Raw genomic sequence first — 25,567 nt, 5'->3', positions numbered from 1 at the left:
CAAATACTCCATGGAGTTTTTTTTAAGGACTATGATCTTACGACAACAATTCTTAACACAAATAAAATTTCAAAAATAATTCCTATAAAATAATCAGAGTTGCTCAAAGAAGTTCACTAAGAACTGTGATCTTACGACAACAATTATTAACACAAATAAAATTTAAAAATATTTTAAAAGAAATGATAATCAGAAATACTCCATGGAGTTCTTTAAGAACTGTGATCTTACGACAACAATTCTCAACACAAATAAAACTTCAGAAATAATTTAAAAGAAATGATAATCACAAATACTCCATGGAGTTTTTTTTAAGGACTATGATCTTACGACAACAATTCTTAACACAAATAAAATTTCAAAAATAATAATCAGAAATGCTCCATGGAGTTCTTTTATGACTTTGATCTTACGACAACAATTCTCGACACAAATAAAGTTTCAAAAATAATTCCTATAAAATAATCAGAGTTGCTCAAAGAAGTTCACTAAGAACTGTGATCTTACGACAACAATTATTAACACAAATAAAATTTAAAAATATTTTAAAAGAAATGATAACCACAAATACTCCATGGAGTTCTTTAAGAACTGTGATATTACGACAACAATTCTCAACACAAATAAAACTTCAAAAATAATTTAAAAGAAATGATAATCACAAATACTCCATGGAGTTTTTTTTAAGGACTATGATCTTACGACAACAATTCTTAACACAAATAAAATTTCAAAAATAATTCCTATAAAATAATCAGAGTTGCTCAAAGAAGATCACCAAGAACTGTGATCTTACGACAACAATTCTTAACACAAATAAGATTTCAAAAATAATTTAAAAGAAATGATAGACAGAAATACTCCATGGAGTTTTTATAAGGACTATGATCTTACGACAACAATTCTTAACACAAATAAAATTTCAAAAATAATTCCTATAAAATAATCAGAGTTGCTCAAAGAAGATCACTAAGAACTGTGATTTTACGACAACAATTCTTAACACAAATAAGATTTCAAAAATATTTTAAAAGAAATGATAGACAGAAATACTCCATGGAGTTCTTTATGGACTATGATCTTACGACAACAATTCTCAACACAAATAACACTTCAGAAATAATTTAAAAGAAATGATAATCACAAATACTCCATGGAGTTTTTTTAAGGACTATGATCTTACGACAACAATACTTAACACAAATAAAATTTCAAAAATAATTCCTATAAAATAATCAGAGTTGCTCAAAGAAGATCACTAAGAACTGTGATCTTACGACAACAATTCCTGACACAAATAAAATTTCAGAAATAATTTAAAAGAAATGATAAACAGAAATAGTCCGTGGAGTTCTTTAAGGAATATGATCTTACGACAACAATTCTTAACACAAATAAAATTTCAACAATAATTCCTATAAAATAATCAGAGTTGCTCAAAGAAGTTCACTAAGAACTATGATCTTTCGACAACAATTCTTAACACAAATAAAATTTCAAAAATAATAATCAGAAATGCTCCATGGAGTTCTTTAATGACTTTGATCTTAGGACAACAATTCTCGACACAAATAAAATTTCAAAAATAATTCCTATAAAATAATCAGAGTTGCTCAAAGAAGTTCACTAAGAACTGTGATCTTACGACAACAATTATTAACACAAATAAAATTTAAAAATATTTTAAAAGAAATGATAACCACAAATACTCCATGGAGTTCTTTAAGAACTGTAATATTACGACAACAATTCTCAACACAAATAAAACTTCAGAAATAATTTAAAAGAAATTATAATCACAAATACTACATGGAGTTTTTTTAAGGACTATGATCTTACGACAACAATTCTTAACACAAATAAAATTTCAAAAATAATTCCTATAAAATAATCAGAGTTGCTCAAAGAAGATCACTAAGAACTGTGATCTTACGACAACAATTATTAACACAAATAAGATTTCAAAAATAATTTAAAAGAAATGATAGACAGAAATACTCCATGGAGTTCTTTAAGGACTATGATCTTACGACAACAATTCTTAACACAAATAAAATTTAAAAATATTTTAAAAGAAATGATAATCAGAAATACTCCATGGAGTTCTTTAAGAACTGTGATCTTACGACAACAATTCAGAACACAAATAAAACTTCAGAAATAATTAAAAAGAAATGATAATCTCAAATACTCCATGGAGTTTTTTTTAAGGACTATGATCTTACGCCAACAATTCTTAACACAAATAAAATTTAAAAATATTTTAAAAGAAATGATAATCAGAAATACTCCATGGAGTTCTTTAAGAACTGTGATCTTACGACAACAATTCTCAACACAAATAACACTTCAGAAATAATTTAAAAGAAATGATAATCACAAATACTCCATGGAGTTTTTTTAAGGACTATGATCTTACGACAACAATTCCTGACACAAATAAAATTTCAAAAATAATTTAAAAGAAATGATAAACAGAAATAGTCCATGGAGTTCTTTAAGGAATATGATCTTACGACAACAATTCTTAACACAAATAAAATTTCAACAATAATTCCTATAAAATAATCAGAGTTGCTCAAAGAAGTTCACTAAGAACTATGATCTTTCGACAACAATTCTTAACACAAATAAAATTTCAAAAATAATAATCAGAAATGCTCCATGGAGTTCTTTAATGACTTTGATCTTAGGACAACAATTCTCGACACAAATAAAATTTCAAAAATAATTCCTATAAAATAATCAGAGTTGCTCAAAGAAGTTCACTAAGAACTGTGATCTTACGACAACAATTATTAACACAAATAAAATTTAAAAATATTTTAAAAGAAATGATAACCACAAATACTCCATGGAGTTCTTTAAGAACTGTAATATTACGACAACAATTCTCAACACAAATAAAACTTCAGAAATAATTTAAAAGAAATTATAATCACAAATACTACATGGAGTTTTTTTAAGGACTATGATCTTACGACAACAATTCTTAACACAAATAAAATTTCAAAAATAATTCCTATAAAATAATCAGAGTTGCTCAAAGAAGATCACTAAGAACTGTGATCTTACGACAACAATTATTAACACAAATAAGATTTCAAAAATAATTTAAAAGAAATGATAGACAGAAATACTCCATGGAGTTCTTTAAGGACTATGATCTTACGACAACAATTCTTAACACAAATAAAATTTAAAAATATTTTAAAAGAAATGATAATCAGAAATACTCCATGGAGTTCTTTAAGAACTGTGATCTTACGACAACAATTCAGAACACAAATAAAACTTCAGAAATAATTAAAAAGAAATGATAATCTCAAATACTCCATGGAGTTTTTTTTTAAGGACTATGATCTTACGCCAACAATTCTTAACACAAATAAAATTTAAAAATATTTTAAAAGAAATGATAATCAGAAATACTCCATGGAGTTCTTTAAGAACTGTGATCTTACGACAACAATTCTCAACACAAATAACACTTCAGAAATAATTTAAAAGAAATGATAATCACAAATACTCCATGGAGTTTTTTTAAGGACTATGATCTTACGACAACAATTCCTGACACAAATAAAATTTCAAAAATAATTTAAAAGAAATGATAAACAGAAATAGTCCATGGAGTTCTTTAAGGACTATGATCTTACGACAACAATTCTTAACACAAATAAAATTTCAACAATAATTCCTATAAAATAATCAGAGTTGCTCAAAGAAGTTCACTAAGAACTATGATCTTACGACAACAATTCTTAACACAAATAAAATTTCAAAAATAATAATCAGAAATGCTCCATGGAGTTCTTTAATGACTTTGATCTTACGACAACAATTCTCGACACAAATAAAATTTCAAAAATAATTCCAATAAAATAATCAGAGTTGCTCAAAGAAGTTCACTAAGAACTGTGATCTTACAACAACAATTATTAACACAAATAAAATTTAAAAATATTTTAAAAGAAATGATAACCACAAATACTCCATGGAGTTCTTTAAGAACTGTGATATTACGACAACAATTCTCAACAAAAATAACACTTCAGAAATAATTTAAAAGAAATGATAATCACAAATACTCCATGGAGTTTTTTTAAGGACTATGATCTTACGACAACAATTCTTAACACAAATAAAATTTCAAAAATAATTCCTATAAAATAATCAGAGTTGCTCAAAGAAGATCACTAAGAACTGTGATCTTACGACAACAATTATTAACACAAATAAGATTTCAAAAATAATTTAAAAGAAATGATAGACAGAAATACTCCATGGAGTTCTTTAAGGACTATGATCTTACGACAACAATTCTCAACACAAATAAAACCTCAGAAATAATTTAAAAGAAATGATAATCACAAATACTCCATGGAGTTTTTTTAAGGACTATGATCATACGACTACAATTCTTAACACAAATAAAATTTAAAAATATTTTAAAAGAAATGATAATCAGAAATACTCCATGGAGTTTTTTTTAAGGACTATGATCTTACGACAACAATTCTTAACATGAATAAAATTTAAAAATATTTTAAAAGAAATGATAATCAGAAATACTCCATGGAGTTCTTTAAGGACTGTGATCTTACGACAACAATTCTCAACACAAATAAAACTTCAGAAATAATTTAAAAGAAATGATAATCATGGAGTTTTTTTAAGGACTATGATCTTACGACAACAGTTCTTAACACAAATAAAATTTCAACAATAATTCCTATAAAATAATCAGAGTTGCTCAAAGAAGTTCACTAAGAACTATGATCGAACGACAACAATTCTTAACACAAATAAAATTTCAAAAATAATCTAAAAGAAATGATAGACAGAAATACTCCATAGAGTTCTTTAAGGTCTATGATCTTACGACAACAATTCTTAACACAAATAAAATTTCAAAAATAATAATCAGAAATGCTCCGTGGAACTCTTTAATGACTTTGAACTTACGACAACAATTCTCGACACAAATAAAATTTCAAAAATAATTCCTATAAAATAATCAGAGTTGCTCAAAGAAGTTCACTAAAAACTGTGATCTTACGACAACAATTCTTAACACAAAAAAAATTTAAAAATATTTTTAAAGAAATGATAATCACAAATACTCCATGGAGTTTTTTTTTTAAGGACTATGATCTTACGACAACAATTCTTAACACAAATAAAATTTCAAAAATAATTTAAAAGAAATGATAATCACAAATACTCTATGGAGTTTTTTTTAAGGACTATGATCTTACGACAACCATTCTCAACACAAATAAAACCTCAGAAATAATTTAAAAGAAATGATAATCACAAATACTCTATGGAGTTTTTTTTAAGGACTATGATCTTTCGACTACAATTCTTAACACAAATAAAATTCAAAAATATTTTAAAAGAAATGATAATCAGAAATACTCCATGGAGTTCTTTAACGACTGTGATCTTACGACAACAATTCTTAACACAAATAAAATTTCAAAAATAATTCCTATAAAATAATCAGAGTTGCTCAAAGAAGATCACTAAGAACTGTGATCTTACGACTACAATTCTTCACACAAATAAAATTTGAAAATAATTTAAAAGAAATGACAGACAGAAATACTCCATGGAGTGCCTTAAGGACTTTGATCTTACGACAACAATTCTCGACACAAATAAAATTTCAACAATAATTCCTATAAAATAAGCAGAGTTGCTCAAAGAAGATCACTAAGAACTGTGATCTTACGACAACAATTCTTAACACAAATAAAATTTCAAAAATAATTTAAAAGAAATGATAGACAGAAATACTCCATAGAGTTCTTTGAGGACTGTGATCTTACGACAACAATTCTTAACACAAATAAAATTTCAAAAATAATAATCAGAAATGCTCCATGGAGTTTTTTAATGACTTTGATCTTTCGACAACAATTCTCGACACAAATAAAATTTCAAAAATAATTCCTATAAAATAATCAGAGTTGCTCAAAGAAGATCTCTAAGAACTGTGATCTTACGACAACAATTCTTAACACAAATAAAATATAAAAATATTTTAAAAGAAATGATAATCACAGATACTTCATGGAGTTCTTTAAGGATTATTATCTTACGACAACAATTCTTAACACAAATAAAATTTCAAAAATAATTAAAAAAAAATAATAATCAGAAATGCTCCATGGAGTTCTTTAAGGACTATGATCTAACGACAACAATTCTTAACACAAATAAAATTTCAAAAATAATTCCTATAAAATAAGTTTCTCAAAGGAGTCCCTTAAGAACTGTGATCTTACGACAACAATTCCTAACACAAATGATATTTTAAAAAAAAATTAAAAATGATTATCAGAAATAATCCATGGAGTTGTTTAAAGACTTTGATCTTACGACAACACTTCTTAACACAATTAAAATTTCAAAAATAATTCCTATGAAATTATCAGAGTTGCTCAAAGAAGTTCACTAAGAACTCTGATCTTACGACAACAATTCTTGACACTAATAATATTTCAAAATTAATTCTTATAATATAATAAGATTTGCTCCAAGGAGTTATCTAAGAACTGTGATCTTACAACAACAATTCTCGACACAAATAAAATTTCAAAAATAATTTTGAAAAAAAAATGATAATCAGAAATACTCCATGGAGTTCTTTAAGGACTATGATCTTACGACAACAATTCTTAACAAAAATAAAATTTCAAAAATAATAATCAGGAATGCTCCATGGAGTTCCTTAATGACTTTGATCTTACGACAACAATTCTCGATACAAATAAAATATCAAAAATAATTCCTATAAAATAATCAGATTTGCTCAAAGGAGTTCCTTAAGAACTGTGATCTTACGACAACAATTCCTAACACAAATAAAATTTAAAAAATGATTTTCAAAATGATAGACAGAAATGCTCCATGGAGATCTTTAAAGACTTTGATCTTGCGACAACATTTCTTGGCACAATTAAAATTTCAAAAATAATTTCTATAAAATAATCAGAATTGCTTGAAGAAGTTCACTAAGAACTGTAATCTTACGGCAACAATTCTTGCACAAATAAAATTTCAAAAATATTTTCAATAAAATAATCAGAGTTGTTTCAGGGAGTTCAATAAGAACTGTGATCTTACGACAATTACTAACACAAATAAAATCTCTAAAATCTTATGACAACAATTCCTAACACAAGTAAAATAAAAACAATCAGAATCGCTGCTATTGCTGCAATCAGTTATCAATAGATTATTTTCTAAAAAAGAATGACCACTGACCAGTTACCTCAAGGGTTCGGTAATAAATTTAGAAAATTACAAATTGTCACTAGAAAATCCTCAACAAAGTTAAATGAATCTGTAGCTATCTAAAAAGAATCAAAATAAATTCATGAAAATCACAAGTCTTCAAAAATTGTAAATAAAATTGAAAGATTTTTCGATATCCGACATGATTTTAGAATTTATTTGGAATAAATTAATATATTCCTAATTGTCACTAGAAATCCTACGCCATCCTACTGAGTATTTCTGAAAGTAAAGATGAATACCTGCTTACCTACTTCTCACTGGCGAAGCTCCGTGGAATCTTAGTCGATAGAATTCTGTTCCACTGGTGTCGGTCCTGCGCCACTCGGTTTTGGTCCTTTTAGACGTACATACAGACTTGTGTCCTGTGGTCCTCCGCAAATAGTCGTCGGGTGGGCAACATGGCACGGGATCGCTGGCGTCGCTCCGGATTATTACTGGATATTATATTCTTGCACTTCCGACATGCGTGCGAAATAATCATCTTTACATCTTGTTATACACGCCGCCGCCGGATTTTGATTACTTTTAATCATCACCAAATAAAGCAGCACTTCAACACCCTGAAATGCTGTTGACCCCGTGGGTAAACCTATCACAAATCACTTTTTATTCAAAGTAGGTAACTACTTCAATAAATTCTTCCACTATTTCAATTTTTTCACTACACATTATAGGCACCGGATATACTTTTTCCTCTCAGCTTTTTTCGAAAGCTTGGGACAAAACACTTCCACCGTACATTCCCCATCACTTTAGCGCGGACAGATGTGGTGAGCAAAATCTTGCTTATTACCGGACCGGCACACACGACGACGGAACTGGAGAGTCTACGCGAAAAACAAATAAATTAGTAAATTAAATTAAAAAATAACTTTCGGCACAGCGAACGCGGAAAACGACTGTTTTTTTCTTTTTTTTTCACGGCTGTTGTTGTTTTTATGCAAACTGCTTCGTTTGCATAACTGTCAACCACCGCGTAGGAAAAAAACTAAACAAAAAGAAGAAACGCATTTATGCTGCATTCTGTTCGAGCAGCAGCACACCTAACAGTCCCTAACAAATGTCTCACGTCTCACATTTTTCCTGGTGGGATAGGATCTCACTCTCTACTTACCGTTTGCTCATATGACCACTTGACCACGATGTAAGAGTGCCATCACTGCACATCAGCACCGCAAGATATTATTTGATCGAAGTGCAGATTATTATTAGAGTCCCTATAATTAGAGTCTGGCGGACTGTCACTTTCGACCGGAGCCAATCGAGCATGACGTCATAGTGTCCTCACCGATAAATGCTACACCGTGACGTCATGCTCGATTGGCTCCGATCGAAAGTGACAGTCCGCCAGACTCTAACTAGACTGACTCTAATTATTATCAGTTCCTGGTAAACTGCACACGCAAAAACGGCTACGCTCAAAAATGTGTTCGGCCTGCACATTTTAGTAAACATCCATGCCGCACATGACTGTGTTCGAAACACACATTTTTTTAAAATTGCTCGTACGCTCATATGAGCATGTATTTTGCAATAATTTCGACATGGCAACCTCACTGGGTTTATAAACCACCTTCAAATACCGAAAAATATTGATATTTTGCAAAAATGTGAGCGTGCGAGCAATTTAAAAAAATGTGTGTTTCCAACACAGTCCCTGTGCGGCATGGGCGCTACTCAAAAATGAGAGCTTTTATTTTAGAGAGCAAAGCAGGCAGAACGCGTGTTGTAGCTCGTAGAGCCAGAAATAAGTAAATTGACCAATCCAAATTCCTGTGTGGTAGTGGTTTGTGTTCAGATTTCCCGTGTTAATCTATCTGTAAGAACTTTGTAAACATCTTTTGTTCTCGCGTATATGGATAGGCTTGCATTAGGTTTCGTGAGACATTTTTTGGACAACTCAATTAGCCTGACCGAGAAAAAAGTTAGTATTGCTGACTGCACCCCAAATTGGACTGACACAATAGTGTGCATACACCTTCAAAGTGTGATTGCAGCGCAGGGCTACGTCGGATCGAGTTGAGGTCTTCGGTGCACTTATTCCTTGTAAATAGAGGAATAAGTGCACCGAAGACGTCGAGACGATCCGAGGCAAATGTGCACTTTTATCACACTTTTTATGCGTTTCAAAAAAAGTGTGATAGTCCAATTTGTGATGTAGTCTGCAATAAAGTAATGCAACAGTAATAGTGTGTGAGGTGGATATGATAGTTATGGCTAACCTAAGGCAAGCTGACCGTGATGTGCATTCTAGAAACAGCCTTGCTTATCCAGTTTTTTTTCTAAATTATGTAGCCTCTATCCACGATTATTTTGCATGCAGCTTAAGCTGCACGGTAAAAAATCTGCACGCTGATATAAACTGATTGGCACTTGGATTCGCACTACTGTTCAATACATTCGATATCAATCGAAAATAAGTTGGAAAAGAACAGCCAATGCCTCTTCAATATTAATAGAACTTCACTTCAATTCGTTGTTGAGAATGTTTTGATTTCAAATCAAATATTAAAAAAAGCATGCCCCCCGCTCGATGCCAGATTCGATAACAGGACCTTAGGAATCATGATCATCTGTTCTACCACTACACTACTTCATATCAGTTAGAGAGGTGCGAATCAAAGCAAAACACTTTCTACCACCTGTCATCTACAAGGGATAGACAAAATGATCGGGACAGGCAAAATTTTCACTTTTCAAAAAATTTTCAAATAGCTGTAACTTTTTGAAAAATGCATCGAAAAATCTGAATCAACGGAAATTTGAATTTTTACTGTATTGCAGACTACATCCCAAATTGGACTATCACACTTTTTTTGGTACGCCTAAAAAGTGTGATAAAAGTGCACATTTGCCTCGGATCGTCTCGACGTCTTTGGTGCACTTATTCCTCCATTTACAAGGAATAAGTGCACCGAAGACCTCAACTCGATCCGACGTGACCCTGCGCTGCAATCACACTTTGAAAGTGTGTGCACAATATTGTGTCAGTCCAATTTGGGGTGCAGTCAGCAATAAGTTAATCAATTAGTTGTGTATCGATGGTCCAATTTTGGAAAAGATCGGGCTATTCTGTACGAATCTATGAAGATTCTAGAAAAAGTCAAAATTATTCGAAAGCTATTTTTGAACTGTTATATCTCCGAATTCAATGAATCAAATACAATAAAATTTTGAGCGTTTATGAATTATATGATTAGCTTTGGAAAACTTTTGACATAACCTAAAATTGTTCACACGGAAGAAAATTATAACGATTAGACTATTTTTCTAATAAAACACCAAATTTTCCAAAACTTCAACATCGTTTCAAAATTCAAGATTCTAATTATAGTTCAATTAAATTCCCTTTAATTGACTTGTATATAAATATGTTTTGATGGAAAGTAACAACATAACCGGTAATGAATTGAAAAAGTAATGGGGTGCATATTAAAAATAGATCAATTTTCTTAAACATTATAAAATAAATGAAATCGCTATAACATTGTCTCTTGTTAATAATTTCAAGTTAAGTCAAACGTTTTTCAAAGCTCATTATGTAAGTCATAAATGGTCAAAATTTCATTGCATTCGGTTTATTGCATCTGGTGATATAACAACTCAAAGTTGGCTATCGAATAATTATACCTTTTCCTAGAAGCTTTATGACTTCGTACAGAATAGCCTGATCTTTTCCAAAATTGGACCATCGATACACAACTAATTGATCAACTTACAGTAAAAATTTCAGATTTTTCGATCCACTTTTCAAAAAGTTAAAGCTAATTGAACATTTTTTGAAAAGTGAAAATTTTGCCTGTCCCGATCATTTTGTCTATCCCCTGTATATTTAATTTCATTGCCAAAGCACTCATTCTCAAATCAACAGCTTTTCACTTTGGATCGTACTGCTTTTTACAGTGGTGCAAATTGAAGTGATTTTTAATTGATTTCTCCGGTACATGGTAAAAATTCTGCACGCTCGATTCAAGGGAAAAATCCCTCAACTACTCAACATCCCAATCTGTTGAGTGTACAACACTGCTGCCTATTGCCCCCACTTTTATTGGCACCACTGTGCCTGTTTTTCTTTTGACGTTTCATTCAATCGATGTAAACTTTAACCTGAATAAACACGTTGTACTTTTAAACTCGCTAAACGTTTTTCGTAAGTTATTTCTGCTGTGGCAATTCCCATAACTCTGTTAGGTTGTGTGCCCAGTAATTCCGGTTCGGTTCGGTTCGGTAGTGGTTCCTACGATGGAGGACGACGGAAAAACGGAGCGCGTCTACATGTTCGACGGCAGCAACTACATGGCCTGGAAGTTTCGCACACAGGTGCTGCTGGAAGAGCACGACCTGTTCGTGTGTGTGGAGCAAGAGGCGGAAGAAGTAGAAGAGCTGCAGGAACAGCCTGGCGACACGCAGCAGAAGAAGGACGAGAAGCAAAAGTTGCGGGAGAAGCGGAGTAAGCAAGATCGGAAGTGCAGATCGCTGCTTAGCTCGAGGATCAGTGATAGCCAGCTCGAATACGTCCAGGAGAAGAAGACCCCCAAGGCGATTTGGGAAGCACTACGACGGGTGTTTGAGAGGAGGAGCATCGCTAGCCGCATGCATCTGAAGCGACGGATGCTGAGCCTGCGGTACGAGGGTGGCTCGCTCCACGAACATTTCCTGTGTTTCGATCGCCTCGTCAGGGAATACCGAGCTACTGGAGCGGAGATGGAAGAGCTGGATATCATTTGCCACCTACTGCTTACGTTGGGGCCAGCGTTTTCGACGGTGGTGACGGCCATCGAGACCATGCCGGAGGAAAACCTCAACATGGAATTCGTCAAATGCAGGTTGCTTGACGAGGAGGTGAAGCGCAAAACAGTGGGTGGTGAATCGACCAGCACGGCAAAAAGCGATTCGGCAGCGTTCTCGGGAGGCAAGCAGGAGAAGAAGAAGAAGAAGGTCTTCCAGTGCTTCGGCTGCAAGCAGGAGGGCCACAAGCTCGCTGATTGCCCGAGGAAAAAGGAGGGAGAACAGAATCGGAAACAAAGATCGAAGGCACATCTCGCTGAGGACGGCGGCGTGTGTTTCGTCGGCGTGAGCAGTGACGTGGATCCACCGGACGAAATGAGTCGGCTCCAGTGGTTCATCGATTCCGGCTGCTCCGACCATCTCGTGAACGATAAGGCGTTGTTCGACGAGCTGAAGCCGCTGGAGCATCCAGTGGAGATCGCTGTGGCGAAGAACGGCGAAACGATTCTGGCGAAGCATTCCGGCACGGTAAGAGTGAAAGCTCTTGTTAAAGGTAAATATACTGACTGTTTCGTGCACAATGTGCTGTATGTGCCTGAGTTAAGGTGCAATCTTTTCTCGGTGATGAGGGTGGACCAGATCGGGATGAAAGTGACGTACCAAAACGGGAAAGTGTGGATCCACCGGGGATCCGAGCTCGTCGCGTGTGGCTCGCGGTATGGAAAACTGTATCGTCTGGATTTCTTTACGGACAAGCACGGCGCGAGTGAGGCATTGTTTTCCTGTGGACGTATTTCGAAGCATCTCGAACTGTGGCACCGTCGATTTGGCCATTTGAATACGAAAAGTGTCGAAAAACTGATTCGGGACCAAATGGTCGTCGGACTGAAAGTGAACAATGACAATTCGGACAAGAAAACCGTCGTGTGCGAGGCTTGCGTGACCGGTAAGCAAACCCGGAAGCCGTTCGTTGTGCGGGACGCGAGACGATCGTCGCGAGTGCTGGAGTTGATACACTCCGATGTGTGCGGGCCTGTTACGCCGGTCGGCCTAGGCGGGGTGAAGTACTTCGTCACTTTTATAGATGACTGGAGTCATTTCACCATGACGTTCCTGATCGAGAGCAAGGATGAAGTCTTCGAATGTTTCCGGCAGTACGAGGCTCACGTGACGGCGAAGTTCGGGAAGAAGGTGTGCCGCCTCCGCTGTGACAACGGCGGTGAATACAGAAGCAGGGAGTTTGAGCGGTTTTGTGCAGATAAGGGTATCCAGGTGGAATGGACGGTTCCGTACACCCCAGAGCAGAATGGGGTCAGCGAGCGGATGAACCGCACTCTTGTGGAGAAGGCGAGGTCTATGCTGGAGGATTCGAAGATAGACAAGCGGTTTTGGGGTCAGGCGGTTCAGACTGCAGCTTTCTTGGTAAACCGAAGCCCGTCGAGTGTCCTGGATTCAAACGTGACGCCTTTCGAGCTCTTGGAGGGCCGGAAGCCAGATGTCAGCAAGCTACGTGTCTTCGGCTGTCCAATGTTCGTGCACATTCCGAAGGAGCACCGTAAAAAGCTCGATGCGAAGGCCTGGAAGGGGATCTTTGTAGGGTACACTCACAATGGCTACCGTGTGTGGGATCCTGTAGCGAAGAAGATAGTCCATGCGCGGGATGTGGATTGCATTAAAAGCGATACGGTGAAGAGCGGAAGCAAACCTCGTTCCAACGGTTTCGTCAAGGTTCCAGTGATTCGCGAACCGGAGCCAGAGGAAGATGAAACGGAAGAGGAACCCAGCGACTCGGAGTACGAGGATACCGGAGACGAGTTCAGAAGCTTTTTGGAGGACGATGCGGTTGAGCCGGCGGCTGAAGCACCAGCTGAAACGCTGCCTGTTAGCAACGCGGAAGGAAGACCGAGGCGACAACGAACTGCTCCGGCGTGGCACGAGGATTTCGAGGTCGAGTATGCGGGCTACGCTCTGAATGCGATGGATTTTGTGGATAACCTTCCAACCACTGTTGCGGAGGCCAAGAAGCGGGATGATTGGAGTAAGTGGGAAGCTGCTATGCGAGATGAGATGGACTCCCAGTCGAGGAACGGAACATGGAGGTTGACCAAGCTGCCTCCGGGGCGTACCGCAGTGACCAATAGATGGGTGTTCCAGATCAAGCGAGGACTGAACGGAGAGCCGGATCGCTACGAAGCTCGACTTGTGGCGAGGGGCTTCAGCCAGAAATTCGGCTTCGATTATTCGGAGACTTACTCGCCTGTCGCCAAACTTGACACTCTGCGTACGGTTTTGGCTCTGGCGAACCACAACAAGATGGTGGTCCACCAGATGGATGTTTCCACGGCTTCCCTCAACGGGAAGCTCGACGAGGAAATTTACATGGTGCAGCCTGAGGGGTTCGACCGAGGGGACGGTCGAGTGTGCCGGCTGGAAAAGTCCCTCTATGGGCTGAAGCAAGCGGCGAAGACATGGAATGATCGATTCGACGGCTTCATCGTGCAACGGCTTGGGTTTACGCGAAGTGCAAATGACCCATGTTTGTATTGGAAGAAGGTTGGACAGGACACCGTGTACTTGGTCGTGTACGTGGATGACGTGATCATCGCTGGAGCGAACTTGAAGATTGTGGAGACGGTGAAGCGAAGCCAGGCAATGGAGTTCAAGATGACCGACGGAGGTGATGTGAAGAGCTTTCTCGGGATGCGTATTGAACGTGACGTGGAAGCAAGGATGATGAAGATCAGCCAGAAGCGGTTCTTGCAAGATTTGCTCCGAAGGTTTGGCATGGAGGAGTGCAAGCCTGTCTCCACTCCCATGGAGGTGCGGCTCAAGTTGGAGAAAGGCACGGAGGAGAAGCGGACGAAACACCCGTACAGAGAGCTGGTGGGTTGTCTGACGTACGTGTCGCTGACGACGAGGCCGGACATTGCGGCAGCTGTGAACTACTACAGTCAGTATCAGAGCTGCCCTACCGATGACCATTGGATTCATCTCAAACGGATCTTGCGGTACATACGCGGGACGCTGGACCTGTGTCTCGTGTACCAAGCCGATAACGCAGCAGCTACGCTTGAAGTGTTCACCGACGCGGATTGGGCGAACGACACTTCTGATCGCCGGTCGATAAGTGGCTGTATCTTCAAGGTTCTGGGATGCACTGTGGGGTGGATTACGCGAAAGCAGAAAACCGTTTCTCTGTCATCGACTGAAGTGGAGCTTAACGCTCTCTGCAACGCAGCTTGTCATCAGATGTGGATGGTACGGCTTCTGAAGGACTTGGGGTGTAAACTAGTTGAACCAATTACCTTCTACGAGGACAACCAGTCCACCATTCGGATCGCTGAAAATTCGAAGGAGTTTGGACGCTTAAAACATGTAGATGTCAAGCTACACTTCCTGAAGGACCTGGTGCGAGAAGGACGGATTCAGCTCGAGTATCTTTGCTCGGAAAACCAACCAGCGGACATTATGACGAAGAGTTTGCCGGTTGGAGCGTTTCGACGTCATCGTGTGGGCATCGGCCTTATAGACAGCAGCGCTTGAAGGAGGGTGTTGAGTGTACAACACTGCTGCCTATTGCCCCCACTTTTATTGGCACCACTGTGCCTGTTTTTCTTTTGACGTTTCATTCAATCGATGTAAACTTTAACCTGAATAAACACGTTGTACTTTTAAACTCGCTAAACGTTTTTCGTAAGTTATTTCTGCTGTGGCAATTCCCATAACTCTGTTACAATCAACATGATCGGAAATGCTTTTCCCTTGAATTCGCAAAGCTGTCAGTGTTGAGTTGAGAACCAAAACAAACCTACCAGGGAAATTAACTAAAAATCACTTCGATTTGCATAACTGTAAAAAGCAGTACGGTTCAAAGTGAAAAACTGTTGATTTGATAATGAGTGCATTGGCCATGAAATTAAATATAGATGACAGGTGGTAGAAAGTGTTAGAAGGTGTGCGCGTCAAATCTCGCCGAAAACGGAAACGTCGAAAAGCATTTGCGAGAGTTTGATGAATTGTTCGATCGACGCGGCGGGTACAACCTTGGGTACAACCTTGGATAAAGACACCAAGAATTGTATGCTCTTCCGAAGCCTTCCACCGTCGTACGATGGACTTGTGACCGCGTTGGACAGTCGGTCAGACGATGACATCTCAATCGAAGCTTGTCGACGAGTATAATCGGCAGCTCGAGAGGAAGGGAAGTGGATCAACTAAGATCGAAAAAGCGATGCGTTCCGCAGAAGGCAAGTCGAGTGGTGATTCGCGCACTTGCCATTTCTGCAAGAAGACCGGCCACATCATGCGTAACTGCCGGAAGTTTTTGGCCACCCAGAAGAAAGAAGAGCCTGCCGGTGCTAGTGGTAGTGGATACGGCAAAGCTAAAGCCGATCAAAGTGAATCGCGGGGGGTTGCTTTTGTCGTCGGCGAAGAAAAACAGTGCAGTTGGGTGATCGACAGTGGTGCCAGTGCGCATATGACCAACGACCGGTCATTTTTTGAATCGTTGGAGGAGTTTGCGGGTGGGCACATTACGATGGCAGACGGCAAGAAAACCCAAATTCTGGGTGAAGGAAGTGGCACAGTGCTTGGGGTCGACGGATCTGGTGAAGCCTCAAAGATGTTAACGAAGTGAAATTCGTGCCAGGATTGTCCACTAACTTGATTTCGGTAGGAAAATTGGCACAGATGAACTTTCGTGTAGTGTTTGACAGTGACGGATGTGAAATCGTGGACCGGAAAAGTGAAGTTGTCGCCACCGGATTCCGGCACGGCGGTCTGTATTACCTGAGCGTAGAAGAAGCGTCGTTGGCTGCATCGGAAGGCCGGTATAAGGTGGATTGCCAGCACCAGTGGCACAGACGGCTCGGCCACCGTGACTGGGCCGCTGCAGAACGGCTCCTGAAGGAAGGTTTGGCTACAGGAATAAAGGTGAGTGATTGCGGGTTGCGATTGCGGCTGTGATTCCCTTCAAGGAAGAGAAGGAAGAAGTGCTCAACGAATCGTCCGAAGATTACTATGAAGCTGAAGCGGAAGAGGATGCGTAACCAGGTGCATGCTCCAGTTCCGGCTTTCGCCGTTCAGGAAGATCAAATCTTGGAGCCAAACCGCGACATTTGGAGGACTATAACCTGGAGTACGCCGTAGGTTTTGCCGCCTGCGCTGTTGAAGGACCGATAAACTACAAGGAAGCGTTGAAGGATCGAGTATGGCGGGTAGGAGCTGCAGTCCTACCGGCGCAACAAGACATGGCAGTTGGTCCCGCTGCCGGCTGGTAAGAGGGCTATTGGCTCCAGATGGGTATATAAGGAGAAACGGAATGAAGAAAACCGGGTGGTGAAGCATAAGGCGAGGCTGGTGGCCCAAGGCTATGCCCAGCGAACAGGAGTCGACGTAGACGAAGTGTTTGCACCAGTAACGTGTCAAGCAACGTTCCGGGCCTTCCTGTCGCTGGCGGCGAAGCAGAATATGCACGTGCGTCACCTGGACGTGAAGACGGCCTATCTCTACGGTTCGCTGAATGAGGAGGTTTTCATGCGACAGCCGCCGGGTTTCGTCGTTCCTGGGAAGGAAAACTTGGTGTGCCGCTTGCAACGTAGCATATACGGGCTGCGGCAATCAGCACGCTGCTGGAACCGGCGATTAGACGAAGCACTGGTGAAGAATGGGTTCAAGGCAGCTGTAGCAGACCCGTGCTTGTACGTCAGAGATAGCGGAAGTGCAAAAGTGATTCTAATAGTGTATGTTGACGATCTACTGCTTGCGTTTATGGGCGAATCAGATATTGAGAAGATTTGTAACGAACTGAAAGTGGACTTTGTACTGACATCGCTCGGAGAAGTGCGACACTTTCTCGGAGTTGAAGTCAAGCGTGAAGAAAAAGTGTTTAAACTGGGACTGCGTAACTATATTGACAAACTGCTCGAAGTGTTTGGGATGAAACAGTGCAAAACGGCCAAGTCGCCGATGGAACCCGGGTATGTGAAAACGAGAGACACAGGGGAACCATTCGAAGATCCAACTAGCTACCGTAGCTTGGTTGGAGGACTGCTTTATTTGGCCACCGTTGCTCGGCCAGACATAGCAGCAAGTGCATCAATCCTGGGAAGAAGATTCAGTGCGCCCGTGACTGTGACTGGATAGCGGCGAAGCGCGTACTACGCTACCTGAAGTCTACGAGGCGCTTCCAGTTACAGCTCGGCGGAGAACAACAGCAAGCGCTAACCGGTTTCTCGGACGCCAATTGAGCCGGTGACGTCGAGAGTCGTCGCTCGACATCCGACATACTATTCAAGCTAAGCGGAGGTAGCATCATGTGGGCCAGTCGTCGACAGCCGTGCGTGAGCCTGTCGTCGATGGAGGCTGAGTATGTGGCGCTCAGTGAAGCGTATCAGGAAGCACTCTGGCTCAGACAGCTTCTTCGCGACCTGGGAGAGCCACCGAATTCGCCGACTACCATCATGGAAGACAACCAGGGATGGTTGGCATTTGTCCACACGGAACGGGTAAGCAAAAGGTCAAAACACATTGATACGAAGGAACGTTTTATTAAGGAATTGTGTGATCGTTGAGAGATTCGTCTGCAATACTGTCCGACAGACCAGATGCAAGCCGATATTCTGACAAAACCTTTGGGTCCCGTGAAGCACCGAGAGTTTTGCGAGTGGCTTCGACTCTACGAGGACCGTTCATATGAAGAGAATTCACATTGAGGGGGAGTGTGGAAAGGTACAATGTTCACCTCTTCTGTTATTATATATCTTGTGCCTTTGCCCAGCCCTATTAAGTGCACCTTCAGTGCGCACGCACCTTGTTTTCGGTGTGTGCTTTGGTCGAGAGAAAGCCCTTTTATAAATGTAAAGTTCGCTACAAGTGCGCCGCTTTCTCGCGTTTATTTCCTTAACTATTCCGAAATCCTTCGTCAGGTATTCCGATGCGTGATCCTGTACTCCGCCGACCCTTGTTGCAAGTTCGCCGGTAGCGGATAGAGCAAAATACCGTTAGCGAGTCATAAAGAATGAAAACCGCAAACACTGAAGGGCAAAGGCTCAACGCAAACCACAAAAACATCAAATCGCAGATTAATATATGTATCTGGGCCTACCCATCTTCCGTGCCGCTCCGCCGCCAACGCACTGGTCATCCGCTGACCCATCATCGCTGTTCGTAGTCGTCCGCGAATCGTCGGAAGCAACACCGTTGCAGCTCGTTTAGCGGACCCGGGCGACTCCGTGGATTTACTCCGTTGGAGCTACCCTATTCGCCGCTGGCTTCCGCTGTATGCTCCTTGGATCGTACTTTCACCGAGCGAATCCGGCTGACGGCGCAACCGGAGCTGGAATTCTCGCCAAGTTGCCTCTTGACCTGTCGGTGGTCTACGGTCCACCGAATCCGATCGTATCCGTGGTCGGGGTATGCTCCTCGGGTCGTCCACCTTGCGCTCCGAGCTTAATGCACTCGGATCTTCCGGTTGGCTTGCCCGCGTACGTCCTGTGCCTGCCTCAACCGTGATTCCGTCCCGCTTGAGCTGCAAGATGCCACCTCCGTGAAGAGAAACCAAGCTGCAAATAAAGGCCCTACGGCAACGAGGAGATTAGCCTTCATTCGACAATCATGCTGGATCCCACATACTTCTTCTTGAAGGCCTTTGTCCCCACGTAACGATCGCTGTCACTCAAGATGGCGTCTCTCGTCTGCTCCCGGCCTCGTGGCCCGCAAGTATCGGATGGCTTACCGGCTGGACCCTCCAGAGACTGTGCCAAATTGTCCTTCTTTTGCGCCACCGGGTGACTGGATTGCTGGTCGGCTACTGGTTTTGCAGGTTATGTTTCGTGCCACTGCTGGCTCTGCCCAAAGTCGTCTCGCCGCTTCCTGGTGTTGAAAAGAACATCAGCCAGGCTGCCAATTATGAGACAATGATGCCCACTCACCTGTGGAACACAATTGGGTTTTTAAATTAAGAAAAATGTACCGATTTTTTTATTTTATACGAAAGAGCACCTTTTTCTGAGCCACTATGATTTTTTGCAGATTTTTGGAACGTTATTTTGGTACCTAAAATCAATTTCAAAGAGATTTTTCAAAATCACCTTTTGACAGCTGGGTAACTGTTTGACAGCTCCACCCAGTACAAAACGCGACAAGGGGTGATTCGACAAATCGCTCCCATACAAACTTCAAATTGATTTTTAAACAGGTTCCCGGGCACCAAAATTCATGAAAATTTGGATTTCGGCTCAGTTTGGCATGCAGATTCAGAATATGGAATTATCTCAACAACGCTAAAGAAGCCAATTGCGGGATTTAAGATTCGTGCAATTGCACCCTTTTCCCGGTACGGCTTCACTTTTTCCTAGTGTGGCTTCAAATTTTATCCACTCGCGGGGTCGCGTGTTGCGCGATGAAACGGACAAAGACGAATGGCGTGACCGAAGCAAAAGACGAATGATTGAGCCCGGCTGCCGCCAACGATGGGGATGTGTGTGTAGGATCTTCTCTCACGGCTTCGGATGCGGCGATGTTTTTCGTCGTCGCTACACCATGGCCCTTTGGTTTGACGGTGATTTGAATTGGTGGTTGATGTTCGAAATCGAAATACACTGAACGAAAATATGTTGGCGTGCGGATTCGGCAAATTATTGTTTTCCGCGTAATTGATGTCTTCAAATTTGGATTTTCTAACTAACATAATCTCAAAACAATCTTAAACGTAACACCCTCCCCACCATGTTCCGGTAATAGTTCGCATAAAGTTGATTCGCTTTTGGCATTTCTGTATCAGATTATCAGATATCAGATGATTGTCTTACCCATCAGATGGAGCGGAAACTTTGCCGGTTTTTGTTTTTTAGAAAAGACAATTATCTCAGTTTTCTCCGGAGAGAATTCGATACCCAGCTTGAGAGCCCAAGTAGACAAATTGTCCAAAGTATCCTGTAGTGGTCCTTGCAGATCGACTGCTATTGATCCCGTTATAGAAACAACACAGTCATCCGCAAGCTGTCCTAACGTGCAATTTTCCATGAGACAATCATCTACAGGGGATGGCCAAAATGTTTGGGATAGGCAACTTTTTTTTCTCTCACAAAAATGTTCAACATGCTATAACTTTTCATAGAGCGCATCAAAAAATCTCAAATTTTGACTGTTTTTCAACCTATTATATGTGCATCATTGGTACAAATTTGGGCTCGATTGATTAATCTTTCGCAAAGTTAGAGCCGTTCGGGTAAAACACTATTTTTTAGACAACTCATTTTTGAGCTGTCATATCTCGGAAACCAGTGAACCGAATTGTGCTGCCGCCAACGATGGGGATGTGTGTGTAGGATCTTCTCTCACGGCTTCAGATGCGGCGATGTTTTTCGTCGTCGCTACACCGTGGCCCTTTGGTTTGACGGTGATTTGAATTGGTGGTTGATGTTCGAAATCGAAATGCACTGAACGAAAATATGTTGGCGTGCGGATTCGGCAAATTATTGTTTTCCGCGTAATTGATGTCTTCAAATTTGGATTTTCTAACTAACATAGTCTCAAAACAATCTTAAACGTAACACCCTCCCCACCATGTTCCGGTAATAGTTCGCATAAAGTTGATTCGCTTTTGGCATTTCTGTATCAGATTATCAGATATCAATGTTTTTCAACCTATTATATGTGCATCATTGGTACAAATTTGGGCTCGATTGCTTAATCTTTCGCAAAGTTAGAGCCGTTCGGGTAAAACACTATTTTTTAGACAACTCATTTTTGAGCTGTCATATCTCGGAAACCAGTGAACCGAATTGAATGAAATTTTGAACGCACACTAACAATATGTAAATGCTTCACAAACTATTAAAACTTAGGTGCTTTTTAAACGTTAAAAAAAGTTATCATGGATTGACACTTTTTGGATTTTTCTCGAAAAAATGCAATTTTTTTACATCAATGTCAATAAATTTTAGTGTTGATATCCAAAGATTTTCCACTTCTGTTCTCAAGTTATCTCTAATCAGATATATTAGAGCCTGTTTAGATTGAAGGAAAAACACATTTAATAATTTTTGTGTGGTTGTAAATTTGACTTATTTTCCTCTATATGGGTAAAAATTTCAACCCGGTATAACTTAATTCGTCGTGAGAAAGTATTACATTTTATAACGTCGTATTAAGTATCAATATATTGTTGATAAACGTTAAAAAATTCATTCAATTCGGTTCACTGGTTTCCGAGATATGACAGTTCAAAAATTAGTTGTCTAAAAAATAGTATTTTACCCGAACGGTTCTAACTTCGCGAAAAATTAATCAATCGAGTCCAAATTTGTACCAATGATGCACATATAATAAAAGTTACAGCATGTTGAATTTTTTTGTGCGAGGAAAAAAGTTGCCCATCCCAAACATTTTGGCCAACCCCTGTATGTCTCTATCATAAAAGTTGTAAAGAAAGCCCCCGTCAACCCTGGGGGAGACCCATGTAGCTAATTCGTGAAACTGTTGGTGAAACTGTCAAGTCGCCATGAGCAAACAAAACTCATCTGCTTCTCAAACAGCAAATTATACAAAAAGTTGTTCAAAACTGGTGAAAGGCCACTTTCGTGTAGTTTGGGGGCTGTCCATTAATTACGTAAGGGAAATTTTACGATTTTTCGCCACCCCAAGATTTTTTGTATGAGAACCCAAATATTTTTGTGTGGCGCGTAAGATTTCTCAAACCCCCCTCCCCCTAGAAACCCTTACGTAATTAATGAACAGCCCCTTGTCGGAAAGAACATCGACACAAACTGAATCAAAAGCTCCAAAAACACTGAGCCCATTTGCTGCTTTTGAGCAAAGGCAAGCTGAATTTCTGAAGTAAGCAACGCAAGACAGTCATTCGTTCCTTTGCCTCTGCGGAAACCAAATTCTGATACACAACATGCCATTCGATTCAACCCAGTTGTCCAGTCGAAGGAGAATCATCTTCTCCAACAACTTCCGTGGATAAGACAACATCGCGATTGGACGGTACGACGCGGTTTCCCGGGTTTTTGAATAGCTATCACTCTCACTTGCCTCCAATCATCCGGAATGATGTTGTTATCCAGGAACTGATTGAACAAGCTCAACAAGTGCCTCTTAGCGACGTCGGGGAGGTTTTTAAGCAAGTTGAACTTAATTCGTTCCATTCCTGGAGCGGAATTGTTACATGAAAGAAGAGCATGAGCATGAAAGAAGAGCAAGTTTCAACCATCGAAAACGGCCTATCCATGTCGTCCCTATCCTCGGAAACATCACGAATTATTCGCTCCACGGGTACGGAATCTGGACAAACTTTTTTTGCGAACTTGAGAATCCACCGAGGAGAGCTTTCTCGATCCTCGTTTACCGACGACGCGTTACGCATTCTTTTCCCGACGTTCCAAAGAGTTCTCATTGATGTCTCGCGCGACAAACCCTCGACGAACCGACGCCAGTAACCGCTTTTCTTTGCCTTGACCAAGTTCTTAAACTTGCTTTCAAGGGAAGTGTACCGCTTGAAGTTTTCGACCGAACCGCGTTTCCGAAACTCTTTGAACGTAGCGGATTTCTCGCGATAGATTTCTGTACACTCGCTATCCCACCACGGATTGGGGGGTTTCCTGCGAACCGAAGGACCTGGCACTGGTCGACGTTGTGCCTGAAGCGCGCTACTGATGATCAGTTCTGATAGAAACTGATACTCTTCCCGCGGTGGAAGAATTTCTACCGATTGCTCACCGTCGATAATTGCTTCCGCGTACTTCCCCCAGTCAATGTGTTTCGTGAGGTCGTAGGAAATGTCGATAGATGGAGGTTGACGTGAACCACTGGAAATAGAAACAACGATCGGAAGGTGATCACTACCATGGGGATCCTGGATAACCCTCCATGTGCACTCCAGCGGTAGTGAGCGGCCACAGTGTTTTGTTTTCTAATATGTTTCGGCTTACTTGGTGTGGTCCGTCATTGTTGGCGTCGGCAACAAATTTTGTTCCAGTATATCAGTATTGGTTCGCCAGCCCCAGCCTTCCAAATTGCGAGGTCCCATGCATATTCGATCTAGCCGCGATGGGAGGGCTTAACTCAGTTCAGCGCCGGTTTATGCATTTCCGCTTGAGCTTTGGGCTGGGGCGGGACTGGTTTGCGGGCTAAGCGCGGATGAGGAGGGCGGCCGCGGATTCTAGTGGAGACCAGAGATGTATCCGCGGCGGGCCTACCATAGCTTTCTGTGCCATATCGAAGTTCAGCTAGCATACACCTTTACGGATTCTACAATTGCAGATCCGAGTTTTCGGTACCAAAAAAAAAACGGTACTGAGCCGCCTCTTAGTACCGGTAATTTCGGTACAGGGGATCATTACCTAAATACTGAATTCAAGACATCGGTAATAATTAACTGAACATTGGAAATTCTAAATTGACAGTGAAAACAAAAATGCTATAGCAAACGTATATAACTGTTCTGTTGAACATGTGAAATTTCATGCTTCAGTTTTTTTTTATTTAACTTACTAGCTAATTGGTGTTTTAAATTAAAAAAATGAATTCTTTTTTTTTAATTTTATACGAAAGAGCACATTTTTCTGAGCCACTATAATTTTTTTCAGATTGTTAAAACTCTATTTTGATACCTAAAATCAATTTCAAAGAGATTTTTCGAAATCACCTTTTGACAGCCTGGCAACTGTTTGACGGAGCCAGTACAAAATGCAACGAGGGCTGATTCGACAAATCGCTCCCATACAAACTTCAATTTGATTTTTAGATAAGTTCCCGGGCTCCAAAATTCATGAAAATTTGGATTTCGGTTCAGTTTGGCATGCAGATTCAGAATGTGGAATTACAGTGTATCAAACAATTGTCCGTACAGCAAATTTTTTGTCAAAATAATTTTTCATTCAAATGTTTATAACTTTTTTATGCGTCAATCAAAAGCGCTGAAATTTTGACCAATCATGACCCAAATATTGAAGCTCCATTGGTAAAATTTTGAGCGAGCTCGAATAAGTTTTCTGAAAGTTATAGAACTTTCAGTAAAACTTATAAGATTTTTGAACACATTTTTAAAACATTATATCTCAATATGTACTCGATGAAATTTTTTCAATTTTTTATGTGTCACATCTTATACCTAAGGCTTTCACATGCAGCTATGTTTGAGGTTTTATATTCACTACAAAAAATATGAAAAATGTACTTATGTAGCTGACGATGTTTTAAAATGTACTATATTTTGCACATATAATCTGCCAAACGTTTTCCACCAATACAATTGCATTGACTGAACGAAAAATCCATAGGACCTACTCTTCATATGTAGTTTAGTAGGTCCTGTATAAAAATATTACATTACGAGAGTTTAAAACAGTTGAAAACACTTGACACTTTTATTGATCAAAATATGATAAATTTCCAAATGACACTCTGAACATATGCAGATTTTTCATTTTTTTTGTAGTGACTATAAAACCTCAAACGAAGCTGCATATGAAAGCCTTAGGTATAAGCTGTAACACAAAAAAAAAATGAAAAAGTTTCATCA

General features: G+C 39.8%; 1 protein-coding gene across 4 annotated transcripts in view; it reads left to right on the top strand.

The window, feature by feature from the left end:
- LOC109411530 (cytoplasmic phosphatidylinositol transfer protein 1) overlaps nucleotides 1-25,567 on the top strand; it is a 171,428-nt gene that overhangs the window by 35,859 nt on the left and 110,002 nt on the right. Inside the window, exon 1 of one of the 4 annotated variants that reach the window (XM_062851691.1) lies at nucleotides 9,152-9,235. The exons of the other annotated variants lie outside the window; for them this stretch is intronic. Coding sequence (XP_062707675.1) covers nucleotides 9,167-9,235 — 69 coding nt within the window. The 5' untranslated portion in view covers nucleotides 9,152-9,166. Of the gene's footprint in view, nucleotides 1-9,151; nucleotides 9,236-25,567 lie in introns of those variants that run through there. 4 annotated transcript variants of the gene reach the window in all.

The sequence above is a fragment of the Aedes albopictus genome, chromosome 2 (assembly GCF_035046485.1).
Source record: "Aedes albopictus strain Foshan chromosome 2, AalbF5, whole genome shotgun sequence".
Taxonomy (NCBI): domain Eukaryota; kingdom Metazoa; phylum Arthropoda; class Insecta; order Diptera; family Culicidae; genus Aedes; species Aedes albopictus.
The sequence above is the reverse complement of the archived record's forward strand: the minus strand, read 5'-3'. Positions and strand labels throughout refer to the sequence as shown.